Consider the following 14,099-nt stretch of genomic DNA (forward strand, 5'->3'; position numbering starts at 1 on the left):
TAATTCCTGTCAGTTGTCTTGCTGCAACATTTTTAAAGACTTTTTAAAGAGCTGTTTGGAAAGTCAGACATAAACGAATTACACTAATCCAGCCTGGAAGACACAAATGCATGAACTAGTTATTCAGCATCACTCTGAGTCAGGATGTCTCTAATTTTAACAATATTACAGAGGAGAAAGAAGGCAGTCCTGGTCAAATACTGATATCCATGTCAAATAGAACTCCAAGGTTTGACACGGTAATACTGGAGGCCAAGGTGATGTCATCCAGATAAACTATATGAAAATAAATCTGACATGTTTAGGGCCAAATACAATAACTTTTGTTTTGTCTGAGTTTAAAAGTGGGAAGAAAGAAAGATAGATGCTGTTAAACTATCTATCTGAGCTTCTTCATACTTAGCAGCAGTGGCAACTTAATCAAGAATTGTTAATTGTTCTGTTGACAGATCAGTACTACTCACGCCCAAGGTGCAAGATGGTTTTTGGCACATCATGCAAGAACCTCTGTCACTTCTCAAGAATTTTCTTTGTGTAAAGAAGCGAAAGAAAGGCCAAGCCCATGTTTTCCATACTGAATCATCTGGTGCACTCGTGCCGACATAATGATACTATATATGTTTATTTTACTCTTGTAGAGTCACGCATACACCTAACAGAAATATTTCAGACCCAGGATCTCAAGATTAATTAGTTGTGCTAGTGCCAACAGAATATTTGAGAATTCAAGTCATGGGGTTATAGGAGAACTTCCACGCACCACATTTTCCTCTCAAAAATAAAACATACTAGGTGTACTAGGGGTGTGTATGAAATTGTTCAGAGAGATTAGGTTTTTAAAAGACTCCTTCAGAAGGGTCACACAGTCATTTACAAATTTGCACACAAATGCAAATTGACGTTATTTTATTTGACGAATTCTAAAGCAGAATGAGAGGCCGTCCATGCCCAATTTGAACTTTTAGCACGGGCTGCATGGCTGATCAGAGAACAGTAGCCCTGTAGCAAAAATGAAAATGAGAACAGTCGCTCTTACTTCAGTATAATTCTTTTTGGACCAGACTGAGTGGTCTTCAGGTTAGCACTTGACAGGGCATTTCCCTGTGCTCCTTCTTTCTTACGCTTTTTACTTTTTTAGACGTGGTTTCAGTACTTTGACGTAAAGATTGATTCTAAAACACACGTCTAGATCGGAAGTATCGATATTTCTGGATCAATACACTATAATATCCCTAGCTCATGCAAAGATGGTGGAGAATCATCAACCACCATGTTTTGTGCGCAATGTAGTCTAAGACTGTTGAATGTCATTTTCTTTCCACACACAGCAACAGATAGTCAGTAGGCTAATGCATACAATCAATAGACATAAAGCCATTCAAACATGTATGGTTCTTCAAAGCACTGATGCTTAAGATGAGGTGTTACAGAACCAATGGCAAGACAGGGATAGATGTCAGGACTGTAGTGATTTGACTGCATACTTCCTGCTGAGCTTTAAAATTTCTTATCTTCATTCGCATTGTATCATCATTTCAAATAAAGAGTAAAAACCAGTGGTTCCAGGCCAACATCTGGAAAAGACATTCACAAGAAACTGGTTTCTTGTGAATATCGAATATATATTCGATATATATCGAATATATATTCTTGTTGTAGGAGTCAATGTGATCAAAAATGTTCTTAAATCTAACCTTTAAATAACCAAGAAGATTCCATTGAGATTGAGAATCTCTTTTTCAAGTGAGTCCTGGCCAAGGTAGGTAGTATCAAATACAAAACACAGTTACAATATTAAATGGTTTATAACACAAACTTTAGAAAGGAAAATAATAATAATACATTTAAAAAGATAATTAAATAAAGCAAGGGCATATTGCGGAGTCACCCTCATATACTCTTAGAGTTTAGATTTAAAAGCAGTCAAAAAATGAAATGAACTTCCAGTCATTCTGCAACATATTATATGCAAAAGGTGCATAGCGGACAAAAGCCCTTTTACCCTTTTTTTCAATACAGGCAAATGGAACAGAAAGCAACAAATGACAATGTAAACAGAGAGAGTGAGGACCAGGCAATAGTCCAAATATTACTTGATATATGAAAGTATAGCAGTGACTGATGCTTCAGGTGGCCAGAACAGACCATCCCACCTGAGAGTATAACACAATGGTGTGTCATGTGTCAACACTTCACAATTAGTAACGAAGCTCAGAGAAGTGTGGTACATGTGTCAGCCATTCAAAGTCAGCCTCATGTGGTGGCTGTACTGCCTGTTTGAGTGTGTGTGTGTGTGTGTGTGTGTGTGAACGTTGAAGGATGTGAAAATAAAATAACTAGGCTGAAACCAACAAGACAGTTGGAGGAGTTACGAGGCAAGACACGACCAGGAAGAATGAGAACTGTGACTCAGTGCTTTTTTATTTTATTTTTTTTATATATATACCGGTGTGTGTGTGTGTGTGTGTGTGTATATATATATATATATATATATATATTATTATTATTATTATTATTATTATTATTATTATTATTATTATTATTATTAAGTTCTTCCTTGGTGTTTCTTGTTTTCCCCGTTTGTTTGTTGGATTGTTTTCTCCTTTTGAGCTCCTCCCTGATAAGTTTCATCTGTTAAATGTTAAGTCTAAAGATTAAATGTAAATGTTAAATCTAAATGTTAAATCAAAATGTTAAGACTAAATGTTTAATCTAAATGTTAATTCTAAATGTTAAATCTATAAGTATGACCTTCTGCCAAATTCATTTCACAACCAAGGAAATGTACCAAGAATAGAATATATCTGATTACACCACACCCACAGTGTCTATTACATGGCAAGGGACCCACATTACAAGAGATGGAAACAGGACAAAAGACCTTTAGACATTTTTTTCTTCTTGATTTTTGGCAGAACATGCAAGAACCTCCATCACCTTTCAACAGTTTTCTTCTTGTAACTAAAGAGAAGCGAATGAAAGACCAAGCCCATTTTTCCTCATGTTTTTACAAAACATGGTTGTAGAGTTATGCACACAGGATTCAGGAGCACCTTACAGAAATATTTCAGATCCAGGATCTCATGTGTATCTAGAATTCTTTCAAGAACAATTCCTTGTGCTGGTGTAGTGGAAACAATATCAATTAAAGAGGTGGCGAATTAAACCAGTTTAACAGTTCATTAAAAGTCTTATTGGTGACCTTGATTTACTGATGCAATTTCCCATTGAAGGTTTCTTTAAAAAAAGAAAAAGAAAAGAGAAAAGTTAGCAACATGTTTGAAAATGTTTTATTGTTTAACTGTTTAGCAAAACATGCTAAAGCTACAGTCCCCCATTTTCAGTAGCTCAAAAGTCATTGGACAGTTAAACTAATCATGAATAAATAATAATTGCTCCTTTGTGGTGCTTTTACTGCAGCTGTCCTTACTCTGTCTTTAGTTTCGTCTTCTGATTGAGATCAGGTGACTGGCTCTGTCACTTTATCTAACCTCGTGGGTTAGTCTGTGTCCTTGTCCATCTGTAGCGTGAAGGACTGTCCAGCCAGTTTAGCTTGGTTTAGCTTGGCTGAACCTAAGTGGACTGTATCTGTTGAGTCAAAAGTCAAAAATTAGTCAGAGTCAAAGTTGAAGAAATCATGACACCTGTAAGAAGAGAAAAGCAGTGTATTTCCTCCCTGAGGACAGGAAACTCTCAAACAGGTGATTATCTGACTGAAGACACCTGCATGCAGTGTGTCAGCAGAATCGTTCTGCATTTCAATGTGGCTTCAGAAAACAAAAGAGGATTAGCAGCTGCTCAGCTTGAACCAAACCATGAAGAAGCTACCGGTCAGGTTTAACTGAGATTATATTAATGAAATGATATTGATGATAAATGTTTGCTTCGTTGCTTAAAGTAGATAAGGTCAGGTGTTTTTTTTTTTGTTTGTTTGTTTGTTTTTTATACAAATTACTGTTACAAATTTATTTCATGTTTAATGTCAATGATGATTGATAAAAAGGAGGCACATAGTGATCAATCAATTAAAAAAGTTAAAATATTTGAATAACAAATTACTTGTTACAAGTTTTGTAGTAATTATTAAAGTATGCAAGACATTTGTTTGTTTGAAATTAATGATGGCTGTACATTTCTGCTTCTTAAGGTTTTCAACCTAATATTTCCTTGAGAGGGCTGTGCATCACATTAAGTGCGTTTACATGCAGAGCTTAATCGAGCTATACTCAAAATTCGTCTTTCTGACTACAGTCCTTGTCCCAGTTTACATGGAGCGCAAATAAAATCGAATAACTGTTCTCCTCCTCCACACTAGGTGGCGATACGTGTCTTTGCGGTATAATACCACGTTAATACGGCCCATTTTCCGGTTGACGTATTACCCGATATAATAAACAAGAGTCCTTCATGCGGCGGACCAGCATTTCAAACAACAACCATAGTGTATGTATGTAATGTTCTCACTATTTCTGGTGCAGGTAAGATCCGCGCTATCCCTCAGACGGTTCTTCTAGCGGCTCCGTTTATCTTGTTCTTCTACGACTGGCTTTCTTGGATGTTTTTGTTCCGGGGTCACGCGCCAGCACAGCGGTTATGGAGCATGCGCACACGCATTATCCAATTGAAAAATGCGATTCACTGTATACACGCTGGAGAAAATCAAATTCCAATCGCATCATCTGGTTGTCTCAATCGGATCATGAGAATACATACACTTAAGTTTTCCTGCTATAGTCCGATTAAGGCAATAATTCGTTTTTTTCACGTGAATGTAAACGCACTGACAGATGTTCAGGTTCAACTGAACATTATTGCCCAGACCGATTAACAACGATTAATGTGCACACAAACAACAAAAATGTGTTCCTCCAACAAGGCTGCTGAGCAAACCCAAACATAAAAACAACAGAAAGGCAGACTACACAATTAGACATATAGACAAGCTAAGATACTGGAAAATCTCATGATTTCGCAGAGTGATGGAAAAAGACTGATGATTTGTGGGAGTTGAATATCTTGTGTTCATACAGTCAGTTTGTGTTCTTGTGTTCAGCAGTTCAACATTCATTTGAGTCATTGCTCTATTCAACAATTACAGATGGCTAAGGGTAGAAGTTAGGTAGTGTTTGTAGTCCACAGTCTATTATGAAGGCCCTCCGCTCTTTACCTGTATAATCTGTGAACTTGGTAGAGTTGTGACGTTCACAAACGTACCAAATCTTTTGACTGGCTCATTAACATGAACGATGGGAACCGAGTCGCGTTTGGTTGGGAGCCGTTCTTCTTTTTTTTTTTCTCTCTCTCCCTGAGTGGGCTGTATGCACATTTTATTTAATTTATATAATTTTAAAATACTGTTTTCAGCTTTTCTGCGTTGTTAAACGTGTTCTTTTTTGTACTAACAGCTTTTGCATGGAACTTCATTGTAGCCTGCTTTGTTTTTTTATTGTGTATTTATAAGTATTTAGGTGTTGCATGAATAACATAAGTCAAAGTAGTTTTACACACATACACACACTTAATACAAAGGGTAAATAGTGATCTCACTGGAAAAACAGAGGGATATGGCAGTGGAATATTTACAGTGAATCCATATCAGACTTTAAGGTCTTGTCCACACATGTCAAATGAAGCTATAATCAATATTTCACAATAATTCAAACTCTTATATTGGTTAGAAATCTGAGTTCGAAATTATTCTGATCCAAATCTCCGTCCATCATTCCTCCCTGTGATTATTTCCAGGATAAAATATATTAACCACAGGCTGGCTTCTTAAAAGTGATTAAATATAAAAATGAGCCAAATGAGCCAGTCTTTTGAATGAGTCTCTTTGAAATGAATGGATCCCAAAGATCCGGCTCCCTCCAAAGAGCCATAAATCCCATACCTCCGAACTTAATGATGTGGTTTGATGACATTGTGAGGGGCCTTTCCTACGAATGGAAAGGTCCATGACATCATCCACTGCAGTTGTCTTCTGTCAACAGACGAGCCCTTTCTGCGAAACAGCTCCCCATTGTGTTCCTGTGGTTGGACTGTTTAACTTATTAACTCCTTTGTTTACAGGTTGTGGTCTCACGGAAACAGTTTGGCACACCTGTAAGCACCTCGAGACCTTTTACCTGCTTAATGACGGAAGAAGTGAAATGAGATGCAGCAACTGTGTCAACTTCCCTCTAGTTAACTCAACTCAAGCTTTATCCATAAAGCACCTTTAAAGTGATAGCTGCCGATTGTTAATTAAATGACAATAAAATCAATAAATAAAAACCATCCAACCATACAGTGAACAACAAAAATTTCACATAGGGGCAAGACCAATCAAGGCTTTAAAAACAATTAAGAGAAGTGTAAAACAGGGCGACCAGATTGAGTGGGTTGTGGCTGATCGGTGTATGTAACAGCAGGTGCGGTACGAACAATTCCTGAATGCGGGGAGGTAAAGGGCAAAAAGGTATTAAATGGACATTTGATACAAACAATGAGTTTGATTTGAATTTGATTTGGCTAATTTCAAATGTAAAACCTAAATGTAGCGTGAACAGCTCTCTGAGCCCATTTCACAGTGTCCCTACTGGAAGAAAGTATCAGGACTGCAGCGCGCCACCTGTCAGTGGTCATAATGTTATGCCTGATTGGTGTACACTGAGGCACTCACTTCAGAGCCAAAACATCTGAGACAGTACACAAACCCAAAAACTAAACAGCAGACAGAATGTTTCAGGTCAGCCTTCTTTGCACTAAAACAAAGAGGAAAACTAGTAGTTATTTGTACGATGTCATGCTTTTACTTAGTGGTTAAGCCCACTTGGCCCCTGTACTAAAAATGAGTTTGCCACCCCTGCTCTAAGGAGATCTTAAGACCACACCAAGGCTCCGTATAGTACCCCGTTTAATCCCACTGGCAACAATAGTTGCCGCACTTTTTTGGAAGTTCTTGAAGTGTTAGTTTGACTTTGACTAGCTAATTAAAGTTTTAAAATGAAAGAATACGGCGCCTCCTATAACTTTTATCAATATCATGTAACTAGTGTTAATGGTCACATCAATAGGCCACTTTACTTACGGCATGCACTTATTTTGCAGGGAAAAATTGGAGATTAAATGGGTCACAGGCTCATTAAATAGTCTCTTTAATTGATTAATTTAAATAGAACAATTACATCATATGAAAGATAATCTTTCTGACAGTAGTGATTCTTAGTTCATTGTAACAAAGAAAGTTCAACATTCACCCTCAAAATGTCCTGTGTTACCTGAAGACAGAGCCAAGGTGATGCACCATTCCTGCACCCTTCAGTTTGCAGAAAGATACAGTGTTTCTAAGCAACCCAGTGCAAATTAACTTTTTCATTCACATTTCCAGTTTCCATGAAAAATCAGGATGAATAAATATTTCTGACACATAATGACATTAAATACAAGTAAAAAATAAAATTTCCTTTTACCATTTGTACAGTGCAGCACTTTAGTTTCTTTACCAACAGGCATCCCCAAGACCGTCAACCCCACACTGAATCCCTGCCACCATACATCTTAAATGCTTGTCTTAACAAGGAGGTCCAGGCTTCTTGAGGTCTGTCCAATAGTCCACCAACTCTTTTGAAGAACCAAGAATGTAGGTGATGATCTTTGAGTATTCACAGCGATTATATTTTGTGTTATAGGCTCTGAACTGGGAGGGGTTTGGAGGTGATGTAGGTTTGAGTCCTAGCTTCTTCATGCACATTCCGATGTAAGCGTCCTCTATGTTAAAGGGTTTGACTGATTTGGAGACCTCCACAAATTTCTCTGGAAGATCATTGGAAAAGATGTAACCCATTCCCAGAGTGTAGGTCGGGTACACAGGCTCCGGGTACGACTCCTCAGAGACATACCACTTTGAGTTCTTTGAACGGACAACTGGCCTGTTCCACATTAGCATCCCTGTCAGGTAGTTCTGCTTCGGTATGTCAGGCTTCTGTAGCATGAGCACGAGATTGTCAATGTTCAGGAACAAGTCTGAGTCAACCTTCATGGCATAGGCAGCTGTAGAGCAGCGTGTGGTCAACCAGTCCATGATCACCATGGTTTTGATGGTCAGATTGAGGTACGTGTCACGGAAGTCACTCAGGATCAGGTCACGGTGCTCCAGATTCTCCTGTCGGATCTTTTCAAGATCAGTTCCTTCAGATAAACCCAACATGAACAGAGTGACTACCACCTCACCCTGCACCAGACTTTCGTTGCCCCACGTCTGCCGGATTGCATTCCGAGCTGCTACATTTTTTGGCTCCACTGGAACCATTAGGACCAGGAAAGGGGTCTTGTCTTTGCATGCCTCTGGATTATCCATAATAAAATGGTAGTTGCGTGGATAGGTGTTGTGGTATTGCACACCCACAGGTCGTTCAGTGGGCGACTTTGTGGTTTCTGTTATTTCATTTACAGAATTCCTGTGTCTTGGATAGGCACGATAAGCCGGTTTAATAACTTGATGGGTTTGGTTGAAAAACCTCTGGAAGTGCTGAGAGAGTGAAACGTTCTCCCACAACGACAGAGAGCTGTCGGTAATGGTGTAAACCAAAATAAAGAGCGCCATAGAAAGCATGAGCAAGAACTGGAACCAGGATTGAAACAAAGTGCTCTTTTGGTGACTCGAGCTCCAGACAAGTGGCCTACAAAAGAGAAAGAAGACAAACTTAAATGTGGTTAGTATGCCACCCAAAAAGGAAACCTTTCTATATCCCTGTAAAGCATAGACCGCCATGCAGTAGATATGTTACAGTTAAAGAAAAATCCCTCAAATCAATATCACAATTGTTTTTCAGAGCAGGCTTATTTCATCTAGGGCTGCATGATTATGACCAAAATGAGAATCACGATTATTCAGCATGTTAGCTTTGGCCTACATGTATTCCTTGCACTTTGGGTACACTGGGTAACCATGAGACTGCCGCTTCAAGGTGCACTCGCTTATAAGTTAGGCAGCTTAATGAAGCCTGAACCATGCGTTTGCCCTCTGGTGGTTGGATGACTACTGGTTGAGAAACTTGAAAATAAAATTTGATTAATTGTGCAGCTGTAATTTCATCATTGCATGGCAAAATTGATACATAGTGACATAAAATAAAACTGCATCCAATATCAACAGTGGTCTAACAAAAGTATGAAGGTATGACATTAATGTTTTCACTAAAGACAATTGCTCTTTAGTCTCTACAATTCCAGATGTTCAACCTGGAGCAGATTGTTATCAGAAATACTGGTTAGAGATTCACATAGAATTTACACCTATCAGACATAACATTATTAGGGGGGTCTTTGGTCCTATGGGCTGAGGGGAGGTGCCACTGTTTGTTCCATCCCACAGATAGTTGATCAGTTTGGAATCTGGGGAATTTGGAGGCCAGGTCGACACCTTGTGATGTTTTTTCACAGACTGCATCCTGCTGGGGATGGCTCTGCCATCAAAGCGTGTCATTACTATCGGGTGAGCGTGTCTGGCCCGGTCTAAGTAACATCCCCATGAATGCCAGGTCCAAAAGTTTCCTGGCATAATATTGTATTGTCACTAGATGGTCAATTTTATTTACTTCTACTGTTAGTGGTCATAATGTTGTGGATAATTGGCGTAAATAGCCAAAAAAAAAAAAATGTAATTATGTGGATATTAACTTTGGTGATATTGCGACTCTACCTGCTTGTTTAGCTCAAGCACTGATGCGGCTTTAGTCCTGTGAACAAACACAGTGGAAACCTGAAATACTCGCTTTACCCCGTAACTGACACCAAAATGCAAACATCTGTTACAGGATTTGGCTTCTTTGGAACTGAGACTGTAAAGCACCTTTTACACAGCAAATTACTGAAAAAACAAAGAAAAAGAAAAGTAAATTATTCCTCAGCCAGACAAATGTTAAGTGTGGTCATTTTCTGTTGCCTCTCAGCTGGTTGTCACCTATGAACAGAAAGAAGCTCAAACTAATCCAGTAACACATTTCACTGTTTTTAGTTTTTGCTTTGTTTTGTTTTTAACAGAATACTGAATTGCTGCCAGCTTCAAAATCTTAAGTATTTATTTTTTTGGTTGTGTATTTATATCATTGTCAAGAGATCATCTGCTGCTCCAGACTCCTGAAATTGCCATTAACTTCCCCATTTTCAAGACATTTAAAGGTAAATCTTTGGAGACCAGTCAGCAAAGAAAAGCTTTACTCTGCTTCCTTTGAAATAGATGTGCCAAAAAGATTATACAAAAATGCTCTGCCCAATTGTTATATGTCACATCAAGTACAATATAAACACAAAAGGGTGTAGGCAGGTGTCGAGTAAAGACTTTTAATCCAAATTTGCTTTGGCTCTTTTCAAATATGATAAATATCACCACTTAAACCTGACAGACAAACAACTTGTACTTGTTCGAATTGTGAGTTCAGAGTCATCGTCTGGCTGTTCAGTGTGTTTATACTAAGCTCCAGCTCAGATATTACACTGTAAGCTAGGATAATTAGCTCACCGCAAGACACATACAGCCCCGAACCAACCCCAAAGTGGCCCAGTCCACCTGAACTGAACTGAATTTAGGTGCAAAGGAAAAAAATATTTTTTTTCATCCTATTAAATTTATTTTTATTACAGTGAAATACTACTTCCTCAGGTTCTCTTCAATTACAGCTATGTTATAGTGTTTGTATGCACTTTTAGATGTTCCTTTGTCACGTTACCAAATGTTAAAGATAAGTTAATATTTTAATTCGTCCCACAGTAGATAAAAGGAGCATATGGATCTGTTTTGATTTGTTACTTGTAACTACCAGCTGCCAAACATTTATGGCCCGGCTACATACCTCGATGTCAAAAGTTTGCCTGAGTGAATTTATAATTACCCTGCGGCAAGCTATCTTAACAGCAGCTAAGTAGTCAAATTAAAAATGCTACCTCCATTGTACTCTTTTATCCTTTAATTATAGAGTGCCGTTCTGAAACCAAACGTACTGTTTGCTCTAATCAACCACCTATCCTAGTACCATTACAGGAAGATACTGTTTGGCAAACTTCAGATACCATCGTGTGTCATGATTTAGATTTCTTAGACTAGTATATAGTAAAAATAAAACATCTCAATTTAAAAATAGAACATATACCTCCTGTTCTTTGTATCTTCTCTAATTGATTGGACATAGAAACTCAGTTGTACTCAGTTGGATTTTGTTCCCATAGGTAAGTTAAATGCAAAAATTATGCCCTGATTTGTGTGTTATTAGTTCATATACACATCAGCCAGAACATTATGACCACTGACAGGACAAGAAAATACAATCTTGTGCATCTTGTGACAATTCAATATTCCGCTGGCAAACTTTTGGACCTGGCACTGATTTACATTTGCACTTTATTTACTTCACTCTTACCATCATGTTTACATCCTCCATGGATAGTTTGGATAGTTAATACATTTATGACACAGTTTCTCTTTCTTTTTTGTATATACTTCGAATTGTTCTTTCTTTGTTTGTGTCCCTTAAAAGTGTCTCGTATTTACACGTCATGCTGCTCACTCGTACGTTAAATCGCCTCCACGGGAACTAATAAAATGTTCTGAATCTGAATCGGAATTTGTGCGTAAAATGCGCAGTTGCGGTCTTTAATTTAATCCCCATCCACTGACCATGGATGGTGGGTTTGGGGAAGATGAATAAATTGAGAAAAGAATCTTCTGTCGGCACTGTATGCGGAAAAAATAAAAATAAAAATAATAATAAGTCAAAAATTCTATATAAAAAAAATCGATGTTTAAATCAAAACAAAACCATAGCCATACACATTACGCACAGTAATATGTGCGTAATGTGTATTTTATGGCTTAAAGCATAAATGTAACATTCCACAGGCTGCCGGTTAAATTTGAAGTGAGTTCAGTGACTCCGGGTCCTTACCTTTTCGGTTCTTTCACACCTGTGCGACTCTCCATCTTGACTGGCGCGAGCCTTCCTTCTTTCTTTCCTTTATACTTCCTAAACAAGCCAACCCAACAGTTGATAATTCAAGTGACGGTTATAGGAGAACTTCCACGCACCACGTTTTCCTCTCGGAAAAAAAAAGAAAAAAAAACGGAGGGGGAGGGAGGAGGAGGAGCAGACTGTAAAGACTAGGGATGTGTATGGTCGCGCGCAGCTTCATGAAATTGCTTAGAGAGATTAGATTTTTTTAAAGAGACTCCACCGGTTACACACACACACACATTAAGTTTGCTTTTGGGTTTACAATTAAAACCAACTGTAATTTGAAATTTTATTGCATGGGGTCATGGGTTCTTATTTTCTGTGATGCTGTATGGGTGGGGAGAGGAATTGGGCTTCACCACAGTGATTCAGCAGCAGGGAGGAGACACTAATGATGCAATTGGAAATCAGCCCTGGCTGCCTTTCCTTTTCCCTTCTTTAAGCCTTTCCTAGCAGCTTTGCATGAGCTGTGAAACACATAATTCATCCATTCAAGTGACAGACATATAGAGTGTCCTCATAGTATTTTCCATGAAAACTAAAAACTAAAAGAATAAGAATGGTTTGTGAGAGAATGATGGTGGCAAAACAAAAGCAAATTCTCCCACTCCGTCGCCTCGGCTGTAATCTGAAAATTTATTGCATGGGTCCTGCGGTAATTTTGGTATTTTCTATGATTGTGTACGGGTGGGAGAAAGAAGAGGCTTCGCCAGAGTAATTAAGCAGAGACAGACACTTGAGAATCCTAGGACAGATTTGCATGTGCATATACACGCATGTTACACTGTTAACCTGAAAGTTTATTCTATGCAAACAGTTAATACCACTTTTTTTTTCATTACTTAAACAGTATGAGTATATGAAGAGTATGAGACAGTCATTGGGTGTACTCATGTTTGTAAGTTCAATATACTTAAACTATCTTTAAGTCAGCTGTACTTGTTTTTGAAGTTGTAATAACGTAATGTATCTCAGTACTGTTCAACTCAAGTTGTTGCAACTCAGATATTTTGTGTCACATTAACTTAATATATTATGTCAAAACAAGCATCATTTGAAATTTGTTATACTTTACTTGAGGTATCTTAGTGTAATCCACTTAAATAAAGTTGACAAAAACTCAACAAAGATAAGTCACATTAACTTAATATACTGTGCCAAAGTAAGTGAGCAGTACTTAATTTTAAATAAATGCATTTTATTTCAGTATTTGTAAACAACAACAATAATAACCAACAAGCTAAAAGAAGGCCCTTGATTCACCATGGACACTTTCCTGAATGTCTCACAGCAACAAATAGACTTGGCAACATTTAGTCCGTAAAAGTTTAAAACTTTTTTTCTTAAGAATACAATATGGAGACCAATGAAGCTCCACCCAATTTTTTTTTTTGAAAAGGTATTCTGTCACAGTTTTATTATCGAAGCATAAAAAATATGAAAGTAAAACATAACATTTAATACAGTAAAAATTAATGCATAAAATATTAAATAATGTTGTGTTTAATTGTCCAGCCCCGTCATTCACACACCACACTTATGTGGAAAACAAGTATCCCTACACAACGTCCAGCCTAAAAGAGCATTTTTTTTTAATGTTTACAGTTTTGGGCTAAGCTTTTACTGTTCGAACTTCAACAATATCTTCTGGATGAACTCAAATGTGTTCTTCATACCTTAATCGAAATCCAGATGGAGTGCATACATTGGGCCGAACAGAAGACAAAGTGCTTGAGAGGTTGTGGCAATCTCATCCATGACAGTGTTTCCTTCAGGGATGATTGTAATGCTGTTAATCAATGGTGGCGTGAAGAACCCCAGCAGGCGCCTGGGTGAACTCACATGCAGTGTTCGAATCCTGCATTAAAAATGAAAGAACTAATTTAGGTACTTACAGTGTGTTCACTCTTATGATGCTCAACGTCACATAGAAAAAACAAGCACTCTGGAATGCTGTCTTGGAGAGCTCTTTAGATTATGAGCAGGTAATAATGGCTGCATTTCAGCACTAAACCTTAATGAAAAGAATAATAATAAATAAAAGGCTATAGAATTTAATCTGAGAAGCTCAGATTTGACTCAAACTTTGAATATATTGAAAATCACATTATA

The 14,099-nt window shown here is 37.8% G+C and overlaps 1 protein-coding gene across 2 annotated transcripts; it reads right to left on the reverse strand.

Moving 5' to 3' along the window:
• Nucleotides 1-3,249: 3,249 nt before the first annotated feature.
• LOC125000952 (beta-1,3-galactosyltransferase 2-like) lies at nucleotides 3,250-12,173 on the reverse strand. Of its 2 annotated transcripts, XR_007111421.1 has the most exons (3): nucleotides 11,922-12,173; nucleotides 7,452-8,660; nucleotides 3,250-3,588 (listed from the first exon to the last, which is right to left on the reverse strand). XR_007111421.1 is itself a non-coding variant. In XM_047576738.1 (2 exons), the coding sequence occupies exons 1-2, from the start codon at nucleotides 11,954-11,956 to the stop codon at nucleotides 7,553-7,555; spliced, it is 1,143 nt and encodes a 380-aa protein (XP_047432694.1). In that variant the 5' UTR covers nucleotides 11,957-12,172; the 3' UTR covers nucleotides 7,120-7,552. The 2 variants fall into 2 exon arrangements, 1 of the variants encoding a protein (XP_047432694.1); XM_047576738.1 differs by lacking the exon at nucleotides 3,250-3,588 and having other exon boundaries at nucleotides 7,120-8,660; nucleotides 11,922-12,172.
• Nucleotides 12,174-14,099: the final 1,926 nt, after the last annotated feature.

This window comes from Mugil cephalus, chromosome 2 (genome assembly GCF_022458985.1).
Source record: "Mugil cephalus isolate CIBA_MC_2020 chromosome 2, CIBA_Mcephalus_1.1, whole genome shotgun sequence".
In the NCBI taxonomy this organism is placed as follows: Eukaryota; Metazoa; Chordata; class Actinopteri; order Mugiliformes; family Mugilidae; genus Mugil; species Mugil cephalus.

Excerpts from the sequence above, each read along its gene's own strand:
- LOC125000952 (XM_047576738.1), bottom strand. The coding sequence starts at position 11,956 with ATGGAGAGTCGCACAGGTGTGAAAGAACCGAAAAG. Across the intron at positions 8,661-11,921 it reads GGTGTGAAAGAACCGAAAAG|GCCACTTGTCTGGAGCTCGA; the intron begins GTAAGGACCCGG and ends TCTCTTTTGTAG.